The sequence below is a fragment of the Ailuropoda melanoleuca genome, chromosome 15 (genome assembly GCF_002007445.2).
Source record: "Ailuropoda melanoleuca isolate Jingjing chromosome 15, ASM200744v2, whole genome shotgun sequence".
Classification (NCBI taxonomy): Eukaryota; Metazoa; Chordata; class Mammalia; order Carnivora; family Ursidae; genus Ailuropoda; species Ailuropoda melanoleuca.
This window is the reverse complement of record NC_048232.1, coordinates 72859538-72886896: the sequence shown is the minus strand read 5'-3', so window position 1 is coordinate 72886896 and position 27359 is coordinate 72859538. Positions and strand designations below refer to the sequence as shown.

At 35.8% G+C, this 27359-nt stretch overlaps 2 protein-coding genes across 13 annotated transcripts in view; one reads left to right on the top strand and one right to left on the bottom strand.

Moving 5' to 3' along the window:
* NFYB (nuclear transcription factor Y subunit beta) overlaps positions 1 to 6698 on the top strand; it is an 18435-nt gene extending 11737 nt beyond the window's left edge. For all 8 annotated transcript variants that reach the window (XM_011220052.3, XM_034644485.1, XM_034644486.1 and 5 more), the window contains 4 exons: positions 1564 to 1761; positions 3014 to 3095; positions 4081 to 4160; positions 4896 to 6698. In XM_011220052.3, coding sequence (XP_011218354.1) covers positions 1564 to 1761; positions 3014 to 3095; positions 4081 to 4160; positions 4896 to 4928 — 393 coding nt within the window. In that variant the 3' untranslated portion in view covers positions 4929 to 6698. The remainder of the gene's footprint in view (positions 1 to 1563; positions 1762 to 3013; positions 3096 to 4080; positions 4161 to 4895) is intronic.
* HCFC2 (host cell factor C2) overlaps positions 1 to 27359 on the bottom strand; it is a 69496-nt gene that overhangs the window by 17619 nt on the left and 24518 nt on the right. For 3 of the 5 annotated variants that reach the window (XM_011220049.3, XM_034644480.1, XM_034644479.1), the window contains exons 11-16: positions 26245 to 26448; positions 25608 to 25681; positions 23502 to 23639; positions 21592 to 21777; positions 21134 to 21172; positions 20581 to 20866 (exon numbers count right to left, since the gene is read on the bottom strand). In XM_011220049.3, coding sequence (XP_011218351.3) covers positions 20581 to 20866; positions 21134 to 21172; positions 21592 to 21777; positions 23502 to 23639; positions 25608 to 25681; positions 26245 to 26448 — 927 coding nt within the window. Of the gene's footprint in view, positions 1 to 17553; positions 20867 to 21133; positions 21173 to 21591; positions 21778 to 23501; positions 23640 to 25607; positions 25682 to 26244; positions 26449 to 27359 lie in introns of those variants that run through there. The other 2 variants (XM_019795534.2, XM_002915460.4) reach the window with 2 other exon arrangements.

The window sequence follows — 27359 nt, the reverse complement described above, 5'->3', positions numbered from 1 at the left end:
CCCCACTTCCTCCTCCCCCACTTGAAGTAGATAAAATAAAATTAAGAATCTCCTTTAAAACAGGTGCATTATCAGAACTATCAGGTGTGGGCATATGGAGTTGTGACTTCTGTCATGTTGCAACAAAACTGGGTCATTTTGGACTGATATGGAAAAAATCCTTACATTTGGAAGCAACTATTTTTATATAATCATAAATATTAATGTACATTTAAATTTAACTGGCATGATTTTTTTTAAAGTAGTTCTGTCTTGAGATAGTCGTATAGACAGTTATTTATACCAACTTAAAAAAAACTTGTCACTCTACTCATCACTTGGTCTGAATTAAAAGCCACATTTTTATATTATTTTATACTGCATAATAAACTTTCTTCTCGTAGCTTATAAAGTGCTTACGAAAGTAATAAAGCTCACAAAGAAATATATTAAAGTACAGAGCTAAGCCTAGAAGTTCCAGTTTGAGAGGTCCTCCTAATGTTTTAAGGGGAAATAAAGCACAACTGCTGATTACTGTTTCTATTGCCAGGCCTGCGCGGCCCAGTACCTCAGGCCACCAGCCCCATGTGGTTATTGAGCACTTGAAATGTGGCGAATCTGAATTAAGATGTGCTATAAATGTAAAAAACATATTTCAGATTGTGCAGGCTTAGTATGAAAAAAAGAATGAAAATACCTCAGTTTTAAAATGGATTCTGTGTTTAAATGATAATATTTTAGGTTTATTGGCTGAATAAAGTAGATTATTAACATTAATTTCACCTTTTTTTAAGCATAGCTACGGGAATATCTAAAGTTATGTGCACGGCCAGCATGATATTATCTTGCCTGCGGCTCTTGTTTACTTCTCTCCGGGATGTACAATAGGCATGGCGGTAGAAGACAGTGTGTTTCAGCAAGGGGTTTTGTTGTGTTGTTAGAAGCGGCTTTGGAATTGCACGCTTTAATTCATTAGAGTTTCACTTTGCCCATACCCTTAAAAGAAGAATTGTTTTTAAAATGAAGTGGCAGGTGTGTGCTGCTTTTTAATAAACTCCAAACTTGTACCTGACACTTGGTATCTTCAGTAATAAAAATGTCACCAGATGTCATTATTCCATTCCCTTGTAAGCCTTACATGAATTCGGTGTTTTGTCTTTTTAAAATTTTCTGGTGTCCGTATTTGTGGAAATGCTAGGACAGAGGAGTGATACCTGAGTCTAGCCCACAGAATACTACATACACCATGGGACTGATTTTCTTGGGGCACTTGGTTAGTAAGATTTCATCTTTATGGGATGGTAGGGACATCCAATGATTGCTTTTTTCCTTAAATTATATCTGTTTTCCGTGAATAGTTGTCAAGGCTTCTCTTACTAGTATTTGCCTTTTAATCTCACTCCAAGGGTTGGAATTTTGATAGCACACATTATGTCAATGTAATTAGCATATCAGTTCAAAGATGAAATGTTAACAGCCACGACCTGAAATTTGTACTCTTCTGAATAGCTTTTTATTTTTGTAGGTTGTTAGGAAGGGGATGGTTATATTCCCTGCAAATTTACCTGTGATCTTTCTCTTCAGATTGCAAAAGATGCCAAAGAATGTGTTCAAGAATGTGTAAGTGAGTTCATCAGCTTTATAACATCTGAAGCAAGTGAAAGATGCCATCAAGAGAAACGGAAGACAATCAACGGAGAAGATATTCTCTTTGCCATGTCGACCTTAGGCTTTGACAGTTACGTAGAACCCCTAAAACTATACCTTCAGAAATTCAGAGAGGTAAGTAAAATGCCTTCCACTATGCTTTTAAGAAACTAAGATACACTATTCACTTTAATTTTTTAAATGTATCATTCATCAGAAGAAGTATGTAATCACTTACATTACTGTATTTCAATAGTATGTCCTTTCTTTTTCTCTTTTGTTACAAATGACATCATAGTTGTGTAATGACTGAGAGCCTGGACTCTGGATTCCAGCCACCTGAGGCTGAGTTCCAGCTCCACCACATGTGACCTCGGGCAGATTATTTAAATACGTTAGGCCTTGGTTTCCTGGTCTGTAAAGTGAGGTTAGTAATAGTACCTATCTCCCAGGGTTATTGAGAGAACTAAGTAAAATAATCTATGTATAGCCCTTATTTTGGCATATAGTGAACACTCTGTAATGGTAACACATGCTGTGGTTATTATTAATTTAAAAGAGGTAGCATCTCAAAGCTTGGGGCCTTCTGGATAAGAAAAAGGGAATTCTAACTGTATCCCTTTCTTATTAAATTCTTCTGCATTTCCTTTTGGGTTTATCTTTGCCCTTGGTATGAATTTTGTGGAAATAAATTGAGATCAGCATATTTATTTCCACACTCTAACTTGGGTGTCAGATTCACATGGCTTTCAGAATACTTTCTTAATAGCTTTAATGTTAGAATCCCATATAGTTAGTGTCATATGCATCATCAAATGATTAAAGGAGGAAGAGAATGTGTATACATTCTTTACCGTACTTTTCCAAATCTTTTGCATCATAGAACCTTAGAGTGAATGGATGGAAACTTAGAGCTCTTTGGTCCAAACTGTAATTTTGATTTAGGAATTTCAGACTTTAAACTTGCTGTTATAGTACTGCCCATTTGGCTGAGAGCTATATATACACACACACAGTTTAATGATAATTTGGATCATTTATAGATTTATGAGCTGAATATTTATAGTATTTTGCAGACTACTTCATCTGTAAGTAGACTTCTATTTTCCTTTTGATGTAGTCTGGAATTAGAATAATTTTATTTTTATCCATAAATATTTGAGAGTTTCTAGGTCATTACTAACACTGTCTTGTGATGATTACTGCTTATATAAACCATGAGCACTTTGAAGGGCCTCTTCATATGTAATTAACCAGAAGTGTAAATAAATACTCTGTGCAGTGTTTGTAATAACAGAGCTCCTAATTTTAGGAAAGAAGCATTCTCATCTAGAAAACAGTTTCTTTTGAATACCAGTGATTGCTTTTTTGATTTTTCCTTCCCCAGGCTATGAAAGGAGAAAAAGGAATTGGTGGAACAGTCACAGCTACAGATGGACTAAGTGAAGAACTTACAGAGGAAGCATTTAGTAAGCAGTGTTATGATACATTTATGCAACTAAATTTGTTCTTATAAGTCATGTAGTTTGTTAGTAGTTATTAATACTAAATGTAGTGGTACTTTTGCAATGTCAGCCCTGCGTATTTTGACATAGCACTATTTTGAATAGTTCTTACTTATTGAAGTCAGTAAGGGATAAGTGTAGAAATTTAAATTTTGCAGACATTATAATCTTTCACCCATAGTTCTGATTTCCATAGCCCCTAGTTTTTGGTTTAAGATTCACATGAGATAGGAATATTGAGAATTGTAGCTTGTAATATAAAATCTTGTGATTTAAACAAATTTGAACTGAAGGGTTTTTTTAAAAAATTGAATAGGGGCACCTGGCTGGCTCCGTTGGAGGAGCGTGCAACTCTTGATCTCGGGGTTGTGGGTTTGAGCCCCACATAGGGTGTAGAGATTACTTAAAAATAAAAAATCTTAAAAAAAATATTATCAAATTGGTGAAATAAAAGGTCTGTGGTGATTCTATTTCTCATATAAAATTTATAGGCATATATTTTGTGTTTCTCATACATAAAATACATGCTGCTTAGTTAATGTAAGTGGTGATCCCAGCTAAGCCTCCCGGTGTAGGTCTGCTTCTGAATTAGAAACCCCGTCTGGTCTCTGCAGATTTCTACACATGCGCAGTCAGCTCAGGTACATTTCAGAGAAATGAAGATTCAGAAAATTGAAAACTTGCAATAGAAAAAATATGCTTTTTACAGAGCTCCCACAACGCTGGGATCACGCCCTGAGCCGAAGGCAGACGCTTAACCGCTGTGCCACCCAGGTGCCCCAGAGCTTTTTTTTTTTAATGCTAAATTTGAGGGTTTATGATTTTGTCCAAGATTACACTGATTAGTGGCAGAATTGTAATGAGACATTAACAGCACAACTTTAAGGTTCAGACCCAGAGAGTAGATGCAATTCTTTTCCTGCTTTTACCTTTTTTTTTTGTCTTCCAGCGAACCAGTTACCAGCTGGCTTAATAACTGCAGATGGTCAGCAACAAAATGTTATGGTTTATACGACGTCGTATCAACAGGTAAAATGCAACCTTCTTTGTAGTTTAAATTATCTTAAAAATTGATTGTATCCATTGATTTTTAGTTAATTTCAACACATTACAGCTGACCCTTGAACAACACGGGTTTGAATTGCACTGGTCCACTTAATATGCAGACTTTTTACAGTACTGTAGGTATGGTTTTTCCCTTATGGTTTTCTTAATAATATTTACTTTTCTCTAGCTAGTGTTGTAAGAATACAGTATATAATACATATAACATACAAAATATGTGTTAATTGACTTTTTATATTATTGGTAAGGCTTCTGGTCAACCATAGGCTGTTAAGTTTTTGGAGGGGTCAAAAGTTATATGAGGATTTTCAACTGTGCAGAGTCTGGCACCCCTAACCCCTGTGTTGTTCAGGATTAACTGTATTATTATTAAGGACCTGATAAAGGAGGATGTTAAAAATTGCTTTCTCAAAATATATAATTGTGTATTCTCTTACTGATTAAAACTATGTATACACATATTTGTATTTGCATAGATGTCTAGAAAGATGCATAAGAAACTATTGAAGTAGCTCCCTTGGCTAGACAGAAGGGCGATTTGGGAGTGGGGAGTAGAGTTATTTTTCATTGTCTGTTGTTTTTACTCTTTGAATGTTTATAATATACATGGGTTTTTTTGTTTTTTTTTTTTAAACAATATATATGTTATTTTTAAAATATTTTCTTTAATTCTGCTCAATTTAAATTTTCTGACCTTAGATTTCTGGTGTGCAACAAATTCAGTTTTCATGATCTGAAGAAATGGTGGCATGGGGAGTGGAGAGAAGCAAAAGAGTCTGTACGATTCTGGAAACAGAGACATTAGAAGGAAGTGACTGGAGAAAAGATGTCTCTTTGTATATTAAATAGCTGTAATGTAGCTTCCTGATGCTTGACTAATTGAGGTGTTAATTCTGACTTGAGAATCTTTTTCATGAATGATTTTAAAGAAAAATTTGGATTTTAAAGGTATTAAAATATTTTTGTTTTGTACGAGAGTTTGTTGCTCTGTATGACTCCTGTATGCATTGTATATTGCAATTTATTACTGTCAGAGATTTGTAGACAGTTTCTTATTTTCATATTGAATCATGTTACTTTTGTAATTCAAGTAAGCAGCTGGGTTAATTCATGATGTTTGCCCTTTTAATAAAATTTAAGGGTAGAGTTCATTTTGAATGCAAGTTGCCTTTATTATAAATTTGAGTTTGTCTTGGTTATATAATATCTTGCATGGTAACCTAGCTAGATTTTTAGCATTTGCCATATTTATTAAAATTAATTTTTTGTAAAACATTCATAGCTTAAGCAGCACCATTTTTTAAAAATGTAATTGACAAATTAAGTGTGAATGCAGAAGCAAACATTGTCTGCCCTATTAAACTTGGTGCCCATTAACAGTGTTTACACTGTTCATTGTGCCTGTTAAGATAGTTTTAGTTTATTGGAACTTTTGTTAAGACCAGATTTATTTCTGAGTTACATAGTGAGTGTTGGAATTCATTTAAGTTTAATGTAGTCCTAATGCTGTTGAAATGGTGCCCTTTTCATTTTTATATGATTTTTCCAAAGCATATCTTCAAATACTATAGTATCCTCTTCCAGAAGAGGAATTTTATAGTCTGATGGTAAATGTCCTCGTTTTACCTTTTTAATTGAAGTGTCAAGCTTCCTAATTATACTGTGGGAACCAGGAAACGTCAGACATCATTGTGTGTATACAGACCTTTCTCTGCATGGGTGAGTGAATGCAGTGGAGAAGAGAGTGAGTGCTACGAATGGTGTGAAACAGAAGCCCCAACTTCTAGTGCGCTGTCTTGATCTTTGCAATAAACTAAACTTAGATAATGTAACTTTGTATAATTTAGTAGTATGTACTTGGGTTGTTCCTTTTTTAAAATGAAGATTTGTATTTTCTCATCTGTTCTTTTTGGTGGTAATTAACCTGAATGTTTTGGGGTTTTTTAAATATCAACAATTGCTATTGTATAGTTTGCCTAAAAGAAAATTTAAATGTCATCTTGGAAGGATGCTCAAATTTATAAACAGAAGCCTTTTGTAGATACAGGCTGAACAGAAATATGTTACCTTGCCAGAAGGAGACCTTGGGGGCACATCTGGGATAATCTGAGGTTAGTAACTCCCTCACTACCTTCCCATTTAAAAAATAATCTTCATTACAGAAAATTCAGATAGGCAAGAAAAGGGGCGGGGCGTTAAGCAAAATCAACTATCATCCTACCATGTTGAAATAACCAATGTTAATATTTTGGTAAATTCATTTGTCCTTTTACTTTGCTAAATATGTATATTTTTATAAAAATGGGCTCATACTTGCATACTGTTTTGTAACCTGCTTTTTTCACTTAACAATATATTGTAAACATCTTTCCCAGGTCATTACATAGTCTTTTATTTTTATTCATTATTCTGTTGTATGGCTGAACCATAATTTATTTAATCCTCTATTGGACATTTTGACTATATGCATCTTTTCACAGTTATAAACTACACTTCACTGAATTTTGTGTACATCCATGACTGTTTTCTTAAAATAAATTTTTAAAAGTAGAATTGCTAGGTTAACAGATACATACAATTTTCGATATTTCCATGTTAGTGTATTTCTGAAATAGTTTCCATTTGATCCAGGCAGTATATCAGTATGTAACTGATAAAAGCACTTGGTCTTTGTTTATCAGATTCTTTCTCTAAAATTAAAGATTGGGTTATGTTTAAATATCAAGATAAGGAATTAGACAACTTTAAGATTTATATCAATATAAACCAAAGCAAATGTCTAAATGTAGTAATTTGTTGGTAGTACTGAAACTCTAGGTAAAACCAGGTCAACTTGGGGTTCTATGGCCTTGCTCCTCCGGAAGAGCTCTCGCCTTCTGCATGTGTCGGGCACATACTCTCTTTTTATGCACGTGGGAGGGAGTGTCGGCTTCTTACTTGGCCTGTGTTGCATTTCAGTGAATGTCATGTTTTCTTCCCTTGGAACTTAAGTAGATAAGCTCCTACATTAACCTAAAAGTGTTTTCTTTATAACTTTGTAGTTACTGCTTTTAGGAGTATTTGAGAGAGAAATGGGCTTCAGTGACTAAGTCATAAACAGGACTTTAGTAGCTTCTGTCTCTCCCCTCATTGCCTTATAACAGAGATGCTTTAGTCCAGAGAGAATTATTTTTTTAATGCTACCTTCCCAATGTCATATACTTGGGTATGATGATGTATTAAGCTGTTTGTGTTTCTTTTCCTCCAATAGTGTGATACCTATACAGTATTTTCCGTTCCTCAAAAATATGCCTTATTGCCTCTTTTCTGGATTGCCTTAGTGGGTTAAAGGAATACCAGTTACCTTTAATAACACATATTGAACATAGTTATGAGGGCCAACTAAAAGGATTTCTGCAGGAGTACCAATTGAGCATAATAAATGAAAAAAATAGTTTCTGACATTTGCCAAGAATAAAATCTTGTAGTACAAGATTTTTAAAATCTATAAATTTTCTCTTCAGGGAAAGTTATTTTATTAACAGTCCAAAACAAGACAATATTTGTTGCTTTATGTGATAAAATACATTTCTGAATCAATCAAATGATACCAGGTTAAGATCTATACCAAAAACTAGGCTACCCTAAATGTATATTTTGGGTTTCTCTGAATTAGACAACTTTATATATGTTTATGTAATAATTTATGTATATTGACCTTAAACTCACATTAAGTCATAGTGCATTCATGAGTAAAAATAGAACAATCTCAACTAATTTTATTTCTTAAGGAACTATACTACATTGTCTGAAAAATACTCAGGTTTAATGTATGGTTTCTTTTAGAGCTGGAAATGTTACTCTGCTTACTTCCCCAGGTTTCACTTCCTCTTGCTTGATATGCCTCAGTCAGCCTGGTCTCTTGGCTCCTGTACCATGTTCTTTGCCGCCTCTACCCACTTATACTTCCCACTACCTAGAACATTCTTTTTCTTCCTGTGCCTGGCTAAGTCTCACTCATCCTTCAGGTTTTAGTTTAAGCTTCATCAGAAAAGCCTATAAAAGCTTCTGTTACACCTTCATACTAATTACCAAATAGAGAAAATAGCACCACCCAAACTGCGTAGCTTTGTACACAGTATTTGCTGGCTGCCACAGCCGCTTAGACATTTCTTTGAAGACTACATTTCTTTTTATACCTGATTTTAAAACCATAAGGCAGAATCTCTTCAAATCATGGGCCACAGATGGCACTGGGATGGATGCCTTTCTCTGGCTTCTGGCCATCACCTTTTGAGATGTAAATTTGCCCAGTAACAATTACAGCTGCCCCTGACTTACTCCAGAGACTGTTTCCTTCTGGACTGCATAGTACATAGATATCTGTACAAGGCACCTTACTGCAAACACTCCTTTGCCAAGGTTAATGCCAGCAAGCGTGCCAAATAAAGTCAGTAAATATGTCCTGGCTTCGTCTGTAGAGACCTATGGCCATGTATCAGTTTTAGGGGTGGAAATTACAAGTTGATAGGTAATTCCCTCCATCTTCCACAATAATACCTAGGATTAAAATATTGTGACACTGCAGCATAAACACTGCCTCCTTCAGGTATAATCTGGGTTCTCCTTGAGCATCCTCTAAAAGCAAACAGTAAGTCTTTCTTCTGCACCTATTTTCCAGGGCTCGGTTTCAGAGTACGTCTGAATGAAAGAGATTTCAGAACCTTCAACACCAGGTACTTGGGGAAAACACACTGCTAGGCAAACCATAACTGACAGTGCCTTACAGCCAAGAACAGCTATGCCAAGAAGGCCTATTCGTGCATCTTTAATGCCCAACATTCGGTTTGCAAGAAAGCAAGACCAAATCCCTTCTGCAGACCAAAGCAAACACTAATCAAAGAACAGAAAGGAATAATATTTGGGCTGACAGCCATTTAAGGAAATGGCAGCAGAGCCACTCCTTACTGTGGAGGGAAAGTATAACTTATAAAACATGGTTTCTTTGTGTGCATTTCTAACCTTGCAAGTGGCAGTGCCCACACCACAGGAGGGCTCCCTGGCGGGACAAGGGGCAGAACTAAACATCCTAGAATTCTTTATAGACTACAAACTGCCATGTGAGTAGGAATACTCACATCAAGGACAAAGTAAAACAAATTTTAATTTTTAGGGGGGGAGAGAGGTGGGGGAGGAGCAGAGGGAGGAGAGAGAATCTTAAGCAGGCTCCACTGCCAGTTCTTGCCCCAAGGGTTCTGTTGAACTCTGGAGACTATCAGTAGTTGGGGGGGAATGGACATATTTGTCAGAGTGAGAGAGGGCACAAGCAGGGTGAGCCACAGGCAGAGGAAGAAGCAGGCCCCCCATTGAGCAAAGAACCTGATATGGGACTTGATCCCAGGCCAATGGGATCATGATGTGAGCCAAAGGCAGACACTTCACCAACTGAGCCACCCACGCGTCCCAGGGAGGACTGGACACAGAGCCTAAGGCTCACCCAGGCTGGAGTCTGGTAGGGCCACCACAGAGAAATGGGCAGCAAGGAACTTTGCCTATCTCAATTTTGGTGCTGGGTGGAGGAGGATAAATCACCACCACCCGCAAATTCATAATCACAGGCCAGCCCTCAAGGTTTACGATCTGAAATCACAGAACCTTCAAGCTGATAAAGTGCTCTCAGGTTGGCAGTTACTGGGTATCTGGCATAACAAACATATTCTCTGAAGGGTCTCAATTTTAGCCCATACTTCAAATAATACCTATTTTCCAACAAAAGTAAGTTAAAGGAAAATGGCACCATGAGCGGGAAAAAAACCCAAAAACATAGCTTATACAATAGACAGTAGAAGCCCCCAGAAAGACGCAATACTGGTATCAACACAGGAAAATTAATGGTATGTAAAGGAATAGAAAGAAGCACAGAAAATATGAATAAGGAGCAAAAGAATACACAGAGAACAAGATTTACAAGCTAAACAGAGCTCATATAAGAAAAAAATAATTGAAAATAAGAAACCAACAAATGGAGGAGGGGAGAAAAGAATAAGAAAATGAAAAAAGACAAGGCAAGAAGTGTGGAGTGGACAAAAAAAGAAGACATTTACGATGAGGACCTAGAAATAAATCCAACTTACATTTGTAATCACTACAGATATAAATGTACTTAACTATCCAGTTAAAAAGGCAAATTTTCTTTGGCCTTATCTTTCCATGAGTCTCCCGCAAACTCAAAATATAAGGCCAAAGAAAGATCAAAGATATTCAGATTAAGACTAACCAAAAGATTGCTATAGTAAGTAACAATAACAACGAAGATGAGGACAATGAGCATTCATAGAGGTAAGAGTCACTACATAATTCTGAAAGGTTTAATTCACCAAGGAAGAGCCAAAATTTCTTAATTAGTATGCATCTAATAATAAAGCCAACAGAAAAAGCAAATACAACTTAAAGAGAAATTGAGAAATGTAGTTATCATGATGAGATCTTGAGACTTCTGTAAATAAATCAGGTATAAAGTTCTCAACAACTGGGGAATACATACATACTCTTCAAGTACACATGGAACACACATGAAAACTGATCACATAAATCAGAAAGCTAATCTCAAATTTTGGGAAATTAAAATATTGTAGCTCATATTCTCTGGCAAAATATTAGAAGTAAAGATTAAGACAACCATAACCTACCCTTAGCATTTAGAAATCTACTTTTAAAATAACTGGGTTAAACAGTCAACCCTCTGGAAGGATTAATCAAATGAGAAGGCACAAAATAAACTAATAGGGATGAAATGGGTCATAACTACAGATGCCGTGGAAACTAAAAACATAAAGATAATATAGATAACTTCATATCAAAAAAATTTTAATGAAGTGGAGAAATTTTTAGAAAAATTTATTAGATTTAACAAAATTGACTCAAGAATAATATAAAATCTTCATGTTCCTGTGATCTATAAAGAAATGGAATCAATAGTTAAAAATCTCTTAATGACCAAATGGTTTATTTATTTATTTTTCAGAGAAAGAGAGAGAGAGCACAAGCAGGGGGAGCGGCAGGCAGAGGGAAAAGCAGGCTCCCCGCTGAGAAAGAAGCCAGATGTGGGACTCGATCCCAGGCCCCTGGGATCATGACCTGGGCCGAAGGCAGGTGCTTAACCAACTGAGCCACTGAGGTGTCCGACCAAATGGTTTTAAAGACTAGTTTCAATCTTCAACTCTGGCAGACAATCGAAAAACTCGTATCATGAGGCTAGTATACGGAAACTAGACAATGACAGGACAGAAAAGTAGAGTATTCTAAAGCTAGTGCTACTGATGAACACAGAAGCAAAAATCCTAAACAAAATATTGGCAAACTGAGTCCAGCAATGTATTAAAAAATACACATCATGATCAAGTTGGGCTTATCCTAGAATTAAAGGTCAGTTCAATATTAAAAAGTCAACCACCATAATTTAATACAGTAACATTGAAAAGCATTCAATAAAGTGCAAAATCCATTCAAAATAAAACTATTAGCAAACTAGAAATAGAAGAGAATCTTCTTAACTAATAAAGGTCATTTATGACAAAAATACTAAGCTGACATGTTGAAAGTATTCCCTTAAAACTGGGGCTAAAACAAGGATATTCACTATCAGTCCTTTTCAATATTGTACTACAGGTCGTAGCCAGTGCAGAAATGAAAGAAGGAATTTTTTAAAAGGTAGAAGGATCAGAAAGCAAGAAAACTGCCACTATTTTCTGATAATGGTTATATAAAAAACTCAAAAGAACATCTAGATACATTATTAGAATGAATAAAAATTTAGCATGGTTGCTGGATCCAAAATCAACACATAGCAACATTATCTGTATCAGTAACAACCAGTTAAAATAGAAATTATAATTTTTAAAAATTTACCACAGCATTAAAAATACATAAAATTTCTAGGAAGAAATTTAATATAATACATGAAGGCCTTTCTGGAGAAAAATCATTAAAGTTTATTGAGAGATATGGAAACACAGTGTTTTTGGCTAGGAAGACTTATTGCTGAAAAGATATCAATATTCTCCAGGCTGATCAACAGATTCAGTATAATTACAAAAGATAATCCACAAACTGGGAGAAGATATATACAACATGTTTAACTGACAAAGGATTGGTATCCAGAGTGTATAAAGAAATCATACAAATCAATGAAAAAAGACACACACCTAATAGAAAAATGGGGAAAAGACATGAATAAGTATTTCACATAAGAGAAAACACATTCATATATGAAAAAAAAATTTCATTAGTAATCAGGGAAATGCAAATTAAACCCACAGTACAACACCATATAATCACCACCCAACTGACAAATACAAAAGATAGTCAAGACCATGTGTTTGCTAAGATGTGGAACAAGGGCACTCAACCATTGCCAGTGAGAACATAAACTGGTACAAATGCTTTGAGAAATAGTTCAGCATGACCAAGTAAAACCTGCTTCTTAGGGCAGTGGTTCTCAAATTTTCGGTCTCAGAACCTCCTTACATCCTTAAAAAATACTGAGGACCTCAAAGAGCCATTGTTCATGTGGGTTATTATATTTATCAATTTTTACCATATTAGAAATTAAAACAGACATTTTCAAAACAGTAATACACAAGTACACACTTGATTAGCTGTCAGAGTGAAGACGTCATCATAGCTGAAAAATATTTAAACTCATAAAAAATGAGAGTGAAAAGGACAAATCATGTTTTAGTATTCTTATGAAAATAATTTTGTCCTCACAGACCCCCTGGAAGGGTCTCAGGGACCCTAAGGGTCCCTGGACCACACTTTGAAAACAACTTCCCTGGAGCAAATCTTGTACATGTGCACCAGGAGACACGTACAAGAACTCATTCATGCCTCAAATATTTACTGAGCATCTACCATGGGCCCTGCATTGTTCTAGACATTGTGAATGTCTAAACAGACAAGATCAGACAAAACAGGGAAATCCCTGCCCGCACGGAGCTTACGTTGTAATTGGCAGAATGTTCAGAGCAGCATTGTTTGACAGCCCCAAATGGAAAACAATCCAAATCTCCATGAACAGAAGAACAGATATAAACAAACTGTGGTTTAGCATACAATGGAATACTGTACAGCAGTGAAAACAAATGAAATAAGTTACATGCATAAACAAAGATGGGAATCTCAAAAACAATGGTCAGAAAGAAGTCATGGAAGGATGTAACACAGCAAGAAATCATTTACATGAAAGTTCAAAAACAGGTTAAATCTAAACAACATGCTATTAGGGATACATACATAGATGGTAGAACCATAAACAAACACCTGGGAATTATTAACAAAAAATCCAGAATGTTTGCCTTGTGTGGTATGTGGGTTGAGGACAAATGGGGGGATTCTGGGTATCTGAGAATGTTCTAGTTCTTAAGCTGAAGGTTGAATCCATGTCTGATCATTTCATTTATTTTGCAAGAAATATTTTAAAAGAAAAAGATATAAGATTATTTACTACATAATTTCATCAACCAAGAGAGGGAACATCTCCCCATATTTCAGCCACTGCTGTGCACTGCAAATCAGCTTATTATTTTAACTGGTGGGGAAGAAGTTATCTGATAACAGGAAAAGAGAAATGAGTATGGGGCATTCCTCACAGAAGTTAACTAGGTTCCCAAAGGTCAGAATCCAACGAGATGGCACTACTACAGGACTGCTCTGCCAAGTTGAATCAGAGTCACCGGCCTGATTCTGGTTAACTAGTACTTTGTTCACTGGGTATAACCATTTAAAGCAGAGACTAAAGATAGGTGATGCAAATCCCAAAATAAATGGACGAAGACCCTGCCTCTTTACTGAATTCTGTTGACTTTCAAAAGTACAGATTCCCTTTGGCACATTCTCCTCATAATGTATTTATGTACTAAGTAATCCAAAAAAACAAAGTGCATGGTCGTTACTGTTTCTCTACACTGATCAATAACAGGTGTCAGGCTGGTCACACAAATGTCATAACAATTTGCAATCCTGTCTTTGCCACCAAGGTCATTGCTGCCAGTCCCACTGTGCAGTTTAAATAAGACATAGTTAAGGTGCAATTTTTCCTGATTCAGGAAAATAGCTATTAATTTGATATACAATTTCAAAATTTGAAAAGAAGAAAAAAAAAGATCTTGAAACATTTGATCCAGCCCCTTTACCCAAACAGAGCAAGCTAAAGTTATTATCTTGGGTGAGGGAGTTGTTGCAAGAGGTAGAGTAGGCCTGGCAGTAAGAGCCCCACAACCCATTCCCAGGAAATGGGGAAGCTGAAGGTGTATTCTCCATGTCCAGACTCCCCAACTGGGTCTAACACAGGGGTGCCAACTCACCAGAAAGTTCCAGACATTGCTATAGCTATTACTGTAGAAGTCCCAGGCTTAAAATCTCACCCATATATTAGCTGGAAGGCACATGACACCAGGGGGTGCTACACTGCAACTGGTGGCGGGAGGACTTTGTAAAGGTGGGTCTGGCTAAGCTTAGGGTTCTGCTACTCCACCAAGTTGCACCCCTCACCCCCACCCCAGCGGCGGCAGTGGGGGCGGGGGGCTCTGGATCGAAAAGTCAGACCTTCAGAACACTGCCCACTCTCTCATACGCTATGAGGCTCTAAGTGGCATACCTACACCTTTGTTATTTTGGATGGTCAGTATTATACCTGCAGCTTTTCCCTCCCTCTCCAATAAGAAACAGAAATTAGGAGGAAACCTTTCTCAAGTTCTTAAACAACTTCCACTCCATCGCCGCAGATCCAAGGAATGAATAATCCTCTTGGTCAGAGATGGATATTTACTGGACCATGATTTATCAGTGGACAGAGTTATCCCATGTTCAAAAACAAATACCAGCTCCTACCTTTTATTTTTAACCTGTATATGCTCAGACACAACGGATTCTCATGTGCTTTCCTCAGCTGCATGCTGAGGAATGATGGGTCCTTTAGCTTCTCGTCCCTGGGTAGGAAGGATACCAGGAAGGGGGAGTGGGTAGGAAGGGGGCCATTTCCTTCTCTGCAACAGCTTTCATATCTGATATGCCACCAACTCATACTTTTTACACTTTTATCTTCAGGAGTAAACACCCTAACATCCCTAAATACTCTGCAAAGACTTTTTGTTGAACCAGCAAAATCAAATAAGGAAATAGTGAATCCTTCTGTTGCTTCCATACTCTCATATCTATGATCTCCTAGGCTTCTCTATGTCTAAGGCCAAAGGGTTTGTAACCCTGTATTCTCAAGACTTGAATGTGAGGCTCTGGCAGGAGTGATAGTCAGATTGAGAATATGATGACCTTTAAGTACCAGGCACTTGCTCAATTCAATTTATCCAAGATACTATATACACAAAAGAATCTCACGTTCAGTTTCAGATGACCTTACTGAAATAAACAATCTCACGAATGGACTTGTTTTTTTTTTTTTTTAATTTTAGTTCCTTAGAGAACAGGAAAGAGGCAAAGAGATACTAGTAAGATACAGAAATCTATTCTGAACAAGGAGGCTGGTATCCTTGGATTTTATAGCCTTTTCTTTCTTCACTCAGCTCATAGAATTTTTTTCTCCCCAGAATGTTGTAGTTCATGTTTTTCCAGGCATGATTAAAAAAAAAAAAAGTCTTCCTGAGTTACAGAAATAGTACAGGGACTCCCAACTATAACTGGGAAATGTGGAAGGAAGTTGTGCCAATGTCATGTTGTTTTCTAGTAGAATAAGAATCCTTTGTCCTATAAGCTCAGAGGTGACAACAGTGGCCTGACTTCATATGTATTAATGCTGCTGTTCCATGTCTTCCAGCAGTCCCTGTGCTTAGGTGTTAAACAGGTAGGTGGTTTTTTCTAATGCTAGACAATTGCCCATGGCTCTCCTACAAGGAAATAGTTTGGAAATATTTTTAACTCATTTTCTGGATCATTCGATGTTAAAAATCATAATCCAGCAATACCCACCAATCTCACTAAGATCTTTTTAGCTCAGATCTTTTTAGATCAAAGATTTCTGCTCGAGATCTATACACACCTAGATTAAATCCCTTTTAGCCAAGTACATATGTGACACATCGTTTATTTATCCTAGAACTTCTCTAAGGAACCTAAGTAAGAGCAGGGCAGGATAAGACAAAACTGGAGTTTTGTCTTTAGTATTTTCTCTAGAGGTTTACTAAATCTGCTAAAATCTCTTTCCCTATTAAAGCCTCCCTCCCATTTTCACCCCAGTTTGAGAGAGGGAGGTGAGATTACAGAGAGAGGTAAAGGTGACAATTTTCTTTAACCATGTGCTAACATATTTAAGCACCAGCTAAATGGCCAATATCTAAAAAATATAAAGACCCAGGCTCTGCCTCAAAGACCTACCACCATTCTAGCAGAGGGAGAAAACAATGCTAACGGGTAAGGATACAACATTTTTTAGGTCTGTTATGACAGAAGATTTGACAAAGGATAGTGGGGGCACAAGACGAAGGGGGCAAATCTACCTGGATATGGAGCATGTCAAGAAAGGCTCCATATTGAAATCTTGAAAAAGGACCCGAGTCTTGAAAAAATGAATAGAGGCAGGTGCAAGTGGAAAAGGGGACTACAGACAGGAGGAGGTATGGAAAGAGAGAGCAAGTATCACAGAAACCAAGAAAATGTCCAAGTGTCCAGGGAGTAGTTGAGTTACGAAGGACAAGAGTAATCACCAGATTTGGGAAACGAGAAGCTATCCCTGACCTTTGCTAGAGCCATTTTGATGGAGTAGCAGGACAGAAGTCTGGCTGCTGTGAATTAAAGTGGGTACAAAGCATAAAGACAAAAGATTAAGAGTGAACAGAGGACAAACAAGAAATGGCAACAGTTTAAGATCTGTTTCCTGGAGCCATGTGACTTTTCACTTACAAGCTCAGCCACAAGGATTAGAGAGAAACAGGTGTTACCTTTCTATGAGAACATGACTCCCGAACACAATCCACTAACTTATAAACAAGTTTTGGGACACAATCTATTCTTTAGGAGATGGCCTAGATTATTTTAAGTGAATGATATAAAGTCCACATTTCTACACATTTCCTCCGCCATCACTAATTTTTCTCTCATAGTTCAAAATAAATAACACCTGTAATTGGTTTTCATAGAAAAGGTGCTTTATTTTACATATCATTGGTACATAATACACAAAACTGCCTAAAACCAGCCTTGGAAAACTTAATTGTCAGTTATACCTTAAGCAGTCAAAGACCAAGGCTATTCTGCAACCTATTTCATTCATGGTCAGATTGCTGCAATAACTTTAAATACTAATTCTCTCTTCAAAGCCAATGTTACAAACGATTTTTATGCTACAAGGGCTGCATTTTTTAAAAAATAAAAATACCTTCAGTTACAGTAGACCATATCTCTAACCGCAACAAATCTTTGCTAGGCTACAAGTCTTTGAAATAATGGATCAACAGTTTTACCTTCTAATAGATGATTGTATTTATGTAATTGGGTTTTAGGGCAAAGGGGCCTCATACATGCAATCAAATTGTTTTTTTTTTAATGTGGATAAAAGTGAGTTTATAATGCCCTATTTCTAGTTAAACTGCCAAAACAGTTTACTAAACTAAAATGAAGCCAATACAATATTTTAGAAAACATAATTCTAAGAGCATGCAACATCACAATCTTTTTACTACATATGTGAATCAAAGTTTTAGAGCCCAGGAAGAGGACTGTGGCACAAAGGCTTGTACATCTGAATTGCCTATCCAGCAGGGAGGAGTAAAGAAAGTCATTTAACTCAGCATAAATCCTCTTATGAAAGATATCTGCATGATCTAACCCACTGCTACTCAGGGATCTTCACTCAGAAAATGTGCAAATCATGGGAAGCTAAATGCACTTCTCTTGTTATTTACCCTAGTCCATTCTATTCATGAACATGCAGCTCAAAGATCTGTTATTAACTATTAATGTCAAGCCACAGAGATTTCTCAATGGCATTTTTCAGTCACCCATAAATGGGGCCACTCCTTAATGTACAAATGCCAAAAAATGATAACAGAATCTGGGCTAATTCTCCAAGTAAAAACATTTGTTATTTTCACAAATCCCTTGGTATATAGAAAGACTGCCTTTCTCTCTAGAAAATAAGATGTATGTTAGAACCACAGGTTCACAGCACAGTTGAGGCATGTAAGCAAAGTAAACTAAGCCGAATACTAAATAGGTATAAATGTGCACACTCAAACAAATACTCTATTCTTTGCTTAGAGTCGACTTAGTCCTTGTCATTAAGAGAAGGACCTCGAGATACAAAATGTTAATTAATACAGAGAATAAGGAGTTAAAAGCGAGACCTTTTTCTACTAAAGCAAACAGATAATTAAAATAATCAGACTTGAAACATATACTATAACTTTCCATTCTTACTCTTTTTATAACTAAACACACACATATACACAACAAACCCTAGCATTTAATATGTGCAAAATTGCTTACCATTTATTTTAACTTTGGTTAAGTATTTGTTTAGCCTATATCAGACATATTATGGAAGCTATACAAATGATTACAAACATAATAATGAGGTAAGTTAAAATTCTACTAGTGCAAAAAGCAAGCATATGCTAAAAGCAAAGCATATGAATTTAACAAATGCAGAATGAAGCTCTCACCAAGGGAGATGCTGACATAACAAACCAGAGAAGCTCCTTGTAAACATTGTTTGTAAAACACACATTTAAAGATTAAGGATTCATACAGCCACGAAAAAGGTATTCTAACAACACCAGAGTAGTGCATTTATTTTACCTTTAGAGTTTGGAAATCACTCGTTACGTGTCTAAACAGTTTGCATATTTTCTTTGAGAGAAACTTAATTAGTGAGACACATTAATTACAAATACTGTAGTATAAAAATCCCAGTTCTTTACAAAAATTATATATTAAAATATTCTATACACTTTAAATTAGTAACTGGAACATACATATATATCAATTCTGCACAATTAAATCCATCTTGGCTGGGAGTATTCTACGTGAAGCTCGAGGACACAGCTACTCAGTCAACCTAAACTGGCATAAGGTTACATGGTATAAAAAAGACAGACCTGGGCCCGTGCGTTTTCCTGCAGCTCGTAGCGTGAACTACCTTCTTTCTCTGCACTTACTGCTCTGTATTTCCAGTCCAGATCAGAACAGGCAGTGGAACCGTGACGTTCCGAAGAGGTTCAAAACAAGCTGCCTGTGGCAAGGGACCCATCACGCCTATCTGCATCTTGAAGGTTGCAATGGGACCTGAGTGAGCTGTCTAATGCTTATATTTCAGTTGTAAAAAAGTTTATACAATTTTGAGGTAAAAACAATGCAAAAATAAAACATTTAGAGCATTTACAAAAATCTTACAAATGTTTAAAACACTATTTCAAAACGTGTTAAGGTGCTTCTTTCTTTCTGCAATAAGGAGGACATATATACTTCAATTTTGAATTTTAAATTATGAACGTTTTATTAATTTCAGCAAAAGCAAAGTTAGAGCCACTAAGACAGATGTTAAAATGTTCACAGATATACTTTGCTTCTGATGAAAATACAGAATTTTAGTGCTGAAAGAAACCTTAAATGTAAATTCTTTTAACTCTCTCTTCTACTGATGAGGAAACCGAGGACCGGGTAAGTTAAGTGCTTTGGCCAAAAACATATTCCAATATATCAGGTATGAATCAAGAAAGCCCATTATTCTTTTTGTATTTTGCCATGATTCTTGGAAAATAATAAAAATTCAAAGTCAGAGTTTCTAAACTCGCCTCTTTCTTTCTGTTGTAATTTCTTAAGCTCTGTGCTAACTGTAGACAAAGAAATGAATCAAATAGCGGCTACTAAAATTAGTATCACAAATATTATGCAGTAGAAGATAGTTGTTAAAAAGGACCGCTGCTCGTCTAGAATAATAAAGTTAGAGGGAGTACTCAAAGACGGGGCCTTGACAGTGGAGAGAACATCTACTACGTGTGACAGCACAGTGTACACAGCCAGTTACTAGAATCACCTCAATAACTCTAGGATGACTGAGTTACATGGCCTTTAGAAAAGATATTGGGGTAATAAAGCCTTCTAGCTTTTATCTTAATTTTACTATTTTCCTTTATAAAAAAGCAGTTATATAACTGTAAGGACGAATCCATATACTAATTTTCAGAGAGTCTTTGCTTCTTTTCTATTTTTATTTGGATCTAAAATTGAGCAAATACATTTTAAGAACAACTTACAAACTCAAACTCATAAGTGCTAGAAATACAGTCAGAATACTCTTAAATGACAAATATTCAAAACCAGTTACTAATAAATAATCATCACAATAGCTTCAGTTAAAAAAAAATTCAATTTAAAGGTGCTTTTTTATTGTTACCTTGAAGCCATCGAACTTGTGTAGCTGGTCCATATCCCTTTTCATTCTTTGCTGATATCCTGAACACAATGGCAGGCCTGGATGTATAATCGATATGTGCATTTGCAAGTTGCCCGGCAGTTACTATACATGATGTCTTAAGACCACAATAAATCCTCATAAACACAAGTTGACTTGGATTATCTTGTATTTGTGCTGTGCGGATAGCCAAGTAGGCTGAATATTCCAAAATATTTCCAGAAGGGGAAGTTGGAGGTTCCCAGGAGAGATGGATACCCTCAACATTCTTGAAGAGAGGAGAGAAAAAAGAAGACAAAACCAGGTAAAGGTTCTGAAGTTTTCTCTAATATCACTTATAATGCTGAGTCTATCTTTAGAACACAAAATATTGCTTTCCGCTAAAGTAATTGCATTAGATACTAGAACTTTTACTATTGATTTTTAAAAACCTACCTTAACTGGATCTACAATGTTTAATTCATGCCCACTTTTCAGTATCATAACTAGGCTTAAATGTCTGCCTGTGCCATCCTAAGAAAGGGATTTTTCTTACCTGAAAGCAGATCTTTTCTTCTCTAAAGAGGGGCAGGACCTTAGGATAAAATATAATTCAATTTCATGTGTTCTATTAAAATTCTCCAGCACAAACTTTTTGGTTCCATATAACAAGAACAAAGTTAATAAAGAATACCAGATTTCCCTGAATTTCTATCATTTGGATGCTGTAATTCTGCTTGAAATTTGGTCCTTAAAATTATGAGTGATTAGCAAACACCTTTTAAACTTATAATCCATAATCTACCCCTTTTATTTATTTATTTAAGACCTAATTTTTTTTTAATTGAAGTCCTGTTGACACACACGTTACATTAGTTTCAGGTGTACATTAATCCACCCCTTTTAGATACCTCTCATTCCATCAGATACTAATGAGAATCTCTAAACTGACTGTTTCACTTCACGTACAAAAGTTCAATAATTAAATCACCATGCCTTGACCTGACATCTCACCTTTGAAATTCTGACTGCAGAAGGAGCTCCAGGAAAACCGGGAATACAAGTTTTAAATTCACTGATTTTGCTGAAAGGGCCTATTCCACAACCATTGATGGCAGCAACCCTGAATCTGTATCCTGTGCCTGGAACAAGATCTTGTTTCTTAAGTAAACTGTAGTCAGGTGCGTCTGCACTTCCTATCTAAAAGGTAATACATGCAAAAGTCAAAAGGTGCAATTCATCATTTTTTCATTCAACAAGAAAACTTTTAAAGAATGAATTATGTTTTAAGGTTCTAGTTCACATTTATTTCCCTTTTTAACACATGGAATAAAGCTTCCAATACAAAAGCAACTAAGCCCATAAATTGGTGATTCTTAACCAGAGGAAAAGTGCCCTTTCCAGTTAAAAACCACTGATTATAAAAACAAATTGAAGTGTGTTCTGCGCATGAAGAATATGAAGGCAGAAAACAACTGGACAGCCACTATAAACAAAGTAACAACTATCCGTGTAAACTTAATTCGAGTAAAATTTCAGAAGAATTACTTTCAAATAGTCTAACCAGGAACAACACCCTTTGGATATAGGCAAGCAAGCTTCACAGAAGTAACCAGCACTTAGTATAGAGCATTTTAAAAATTAATATTCAGCAGATGCTGAATAAATGTTAAATAATTGGATTGCATATTCTGGGTAGGAAGTTCATACCATTCACAATTTTCAAACAGTTTTTGCACGTTCTCCCTAACTCTCCTGCACCACCATTTCTAAAGGAACAATGCCATTTTTATTTTATAGATGAGGAAACTGAGTCTCAGAGAGGTTAAACAGGTGGCTTGTCTGAGGTCACACTGTTGCGTACTAGAACTAATGATTCAAACCCAAATTTACCGGTTCTAAATGCTTATGCTCTGTTTTTCTTTTGGGGAAAAAAGGCAACGTTACTAGGCCCTTAGATGTTGTTATTTCCTTATATATGAAATTAAACTACAGCCAGAAATTTCATTAGGTATAATACTAACAAATTATTAACCAGGATTTCTATTTTTGTCAAGAATTGGAAGAATTCTATATGAAAAAGAAAAAAATATCAGAAGTAATATTAGAGAAACTAAAATGTAATGATAAATGATAAATTCTCCATTCGTGTAGTTCTAGGCAATTCACTCTCTGAAATTCCCCATTCCAGAAAAAAATCAGTTCAATGTGCTTTGGAGCTGTTATCTATTTCATAATTCTTAGGGTTAATGTCTCATTTATATATATGAGTTCTTCCTTAAGGGTTTTCAGAATCAAGAGCAAATTAGATTGTATTCAATAACCTACAGGCGCTTTTAAATTTTTTAAGCTGTGAAATCAGGAATTTAAAAAGATCTCAGTAAAGGGGCGCCTAGGTGGCTCAGTTGGTTAAGCGTCAGACTCTTGATTTCAGCTCAGGTCACGATCTCAAGGTCTTGAGATAGAGTAGAGGCTCCTCGCTCAGTGGGGAGTCTGCTTCTCTCTCTCTGCCCCTCCCCTGACTTGCACACTCACACATGTGCACTCTAAAATAAACAGATAAATCTTCAAAAAAAAAAAAGTTCTCAGTAAGAAAAAATGTTCCATTCTCTAAACACACCAGGTAACAAAATTAGAGATATTTCAAAAAATCCTTATCTGTACTAGCCAGACCGTATTATTTATGACTCAAAATCCAGCCCAGTGATTGTATAAGGTTTTTTAAGTGACCTAATTGTGATACATTCCATAAAAAGTACCTTAAAAGAGAGTACAAGATAATTAGGCATATAGATAGAACTCTCAGTTATAGATTGTGAACAGATCTCAATTTCTTGCATTCAAGTGACTTGAATCAGGATTATAAAAAAGATCTCATTCATGAAACGTACAACTCACAGTGTAGGAAACGTATCAATAGCTACCTTTGAGATGCTTTGCTTTCCTTTTGGCAGCAAATAAAACTGGCTCACCAAAGCTGTATTATTTTTAAAAATTCCTACATCACACCACTGTCGTTCTCCTGCTTTCATTGTGGCCGCTGGATTTGAAGGAATCTCTTTCTAATTTCAGAGAAAGAAAAATTTATCAGGATTCTTACTGGGCATATAAGAAACCTCAAGATTTAATAAATCCATGCAGTGATCTACAAGTAGGTATATGGGTAAACACCACAACATTAAAAGCTCATAAGTAAATAAACTCTTAACAGATTAGGTCAACTGACAGTGAAACAGGGATGCCAACTCAAACACAGGGAGTGACAGGCATTCTCGAAGTCAGTAGGTCTGCACTATCCACCTAGCTGGAGTTAGCATGCTTTCCAATCAGTGATATGTTAAAATGCCAGCTGTTTTATACAACACTGTCATTTCAGAGACCTTCTCAGAAAATGTAATCCCTTCAGTGTGACATTGTACCTTGCTCCAAAAGGAGCAAATAAGAAAAAAATTCATTCCAAGCTGGCTTATTTCTAGATTCAAAAACAACTAGCAGAAATTCAGTGATCTTTGTACTTGAAATACCTGTGATTCTCCAAACCTAAAAGGAGAAAAAATGTTCAAAACTAAAATGCAGTTTGAATATACTTTAGTTAAGTGTATACTAAAGAGGAGCAGATTAAACAGTTTCACATTTTTTACCTTGCTTTAAAACAAACAAACTCCCTCTACCTTAAGCTACTTTTAGTGATAAGTGAATTATACTTATCCCTGGAACTAACCTTTTTAAGCCATCTTCTTTATAAATGAGACACTGTTTCCAGAAGCTCAAAACAAATGTGCACTTCAGTTATTTATTTCTGTCTTAAATATATAACAGCAGAAGTACATGCTTATAATTCACATTATTTGTTATTTAAGCTATCACACATGACAAAGTGAGGTAACTAGGAAAGTCTTTAAGGTTTGTTTGTTTGTTTAAAGGAATATCTTTAAACTTGTTTTCATTTTTAAAGTTGTAAAAACTCTTTTCAACAACTTTTATAAAACAACTGTCTCCAACTGAAATAACAAATACCATTCTGGCTGATGTGTTGCAAAATACATTTAGGAGAAAAAAGTTCCCTTTAATAAGTCTTCCCTGAGAAGAGTCTAAGAACTCCAGGACTTAACATTCTGGAAAGGTGAAAGCTGATGAAGGTAAATATATGATCAAAATTCATAAAATTGAAAGAAGACTATAACTACCGACAATTCCTGAAGATTCTAAGAGGTAAATATTAGGTCAGATAAAAACTCTCGCTCATAGCAATAAAGTTGAAATGGCTGATAATTTTAAAATAAATTAAAAAGTATATACACACACATGCACACACACATACGTATTATCCTTATATTTACCTCATTAAGACAATTGTGGTATATTTGTGAGGCACAAACCTAGCATTTTAAGTTTGGTGCCATGCAGACCAATGCTGGCCTTTCACAAAACCACCCAACGTCAGAGATTATTGATCTACCCTATAGGTATGTCTAACCCAATAGTGCAATATTCTGCTGTTCTCCCAATAAGTAGCTACCAAAAGAGCCACTGAAGTTTTATATTCTGTAACATGTCTTTTTATTCTTTAAGCCATTAATGTAATTTACATATATACATATATACATATATATGTACACATACACTCTACTTCTATACAAAATATTGTACAGTACCATACAGAACTCCTGAAGGCCCAGAGAGGTAAGTAAAAATTATCTGTGGCCGCACAGCCTGCAGAAAGTCATCTAGCATTGTAATGAGTATGTGCGTGGACTCACATGAGAGTGAGAATGTATGTATTGTGTGTATCTTTTAATAAAATTGGGACCACAGTGTGTGTATATATATATATGTGTGTGTGTGTGTTATTTTTTATGCAGCTTTTTTCACTTAACATTATACTGTAAACATTTTTCTATTCAAGCCTTCATTTCTCAATCTTTGGCAAGTCATCACTAGAGGACACCTAAGAAACTTTTCATGAATTACGCTGGAGCTGCTCAGCACTCCACCTGTAAACACACGTGATCTTTAGGTCATGTACTTACAGAAAACGGCATCGCTGTAGCATATGCTTCTACACGGCTGATCTTAGTTGCAGGCAGCGCACATGCTTCATCCACTAAAAACCAAACAATTCATCATGTAAGACTTATGTAATCACTTAGCAAACAGACACATTAAAATATAATTTATAAGCATACAAAAAATAGCCAGAGGGAGAAAAGCACAATAATTAGAAATACGGACCCTCTAACTCAAACTAATTCACAAAGTTCATTTCTCAAGGGTTTGATGACTAGCTAGAGCTTCAGAGAATGTTTACCAAAGATGAAACACAAGTCCTATTGCAAAAGAATGAAATGAGAACTTACAAAATCAGAAATCAAGCTGGGGGAATTATCACTCTATCATCTAAAAAATGAATCTTTTCTATGGGAAAAAAATTCGCTGAATATATTCACGGTAGGAAAAATACATTCTGAATGTATTTCAGTGTGTGCTGATTTAAATATTTTATGGAAGGCAGCAGAGTATATTATATAATAATTTTAATTGAAATGTTTTATCTGTTTATATATGACTCAATCCAAGATGAAATGCAATTCCCATCTAAACAAATAAGTTTGATGAATTTATATACAAAAATGGTTCAAAATACAGTATGTGAAACACATTTCAAACCTTCAGATTTGGTACTGAATGTTGTTAGTGAAGTTTCATCTTTAACAACTGCCCCATTTGTACTGGATGATTCAGTTTTAATGGTCTGCTGGGTTACCATAGTTTGTGCGCTGGAAACAGAACTGGATACAGAAGTTTCAGGGATTACTGTTCTTAAGTCCAGGCAACTACTTAGAACACCTATATTTGCTGAAGTATGAGGACCTAAAATTAAAGTGAAAAGATCAATTATTAACATAATGCCTGCAATAAGTGTGCCATCTTAAGGTTCGCATCATACAATTTTTGTTATTTTCAATTTTAAAATCATAAACATGAGTACTGTACATGTCATTCATATGAATTAACCATCAGGCATAAAATGTTTAGAAAAATAAAGTGCACTACACATATAGCAGACGTCCAACTTCTCAGCTGCTTCCTCCACTCTAAACACTGAAGCATTGTTCTCGGACTCTCCTAAATCATAGATCAAATGCCCTGCTTCCCATTTTAAGGAAAAATACAGAAGCAATTAGGCATGGATGCCATCAATTTTCTGCCTTCTCCTGCCCTAAACTAGAAATGTATTTGTGATTGTGCCTATCCTTTCTGTCTTCTCTTCCATTTCAGAGGATGAACTGACCTCTCTCCTGAGGAAGGATAATCTACCCTCCTGTGCTCTTGGACCCATTCCTTCCCGGTATTTTGGGACTTTCTTTCAACAATCATTCCTTTCTCTTCAGGGTTTTCAGATTCTTTTTCATTAGTAGTTTTTGGCCATTGATCCACAAACATTATCAAGCCTCTCAAGTAAACAAATATACATCTTCTTTGACCCCACAAATCTCCTCCAGTTACCTTTGCCCCTCACTAATTCCCTTCAGAGCAGTCTCTACTTCCTTGACCTCCTCAAACGTGGTTTCTAGCCTGCTAATCTAATGAAATGGCTCTGGCAAATGTCAATGATTTCTAAGGGATGCCTTTCAATTTCCGTTTACTTGACCTTTCTGCAACGTAAACAATGCGTACTGCATACTCCTTTTTGAAGCCGTTTCTATGACTTATAATTACTCATTCCACAATACTGAAGATTTACTATTTACCAGATATTATGCTTCTTTCTACAGTGTTGA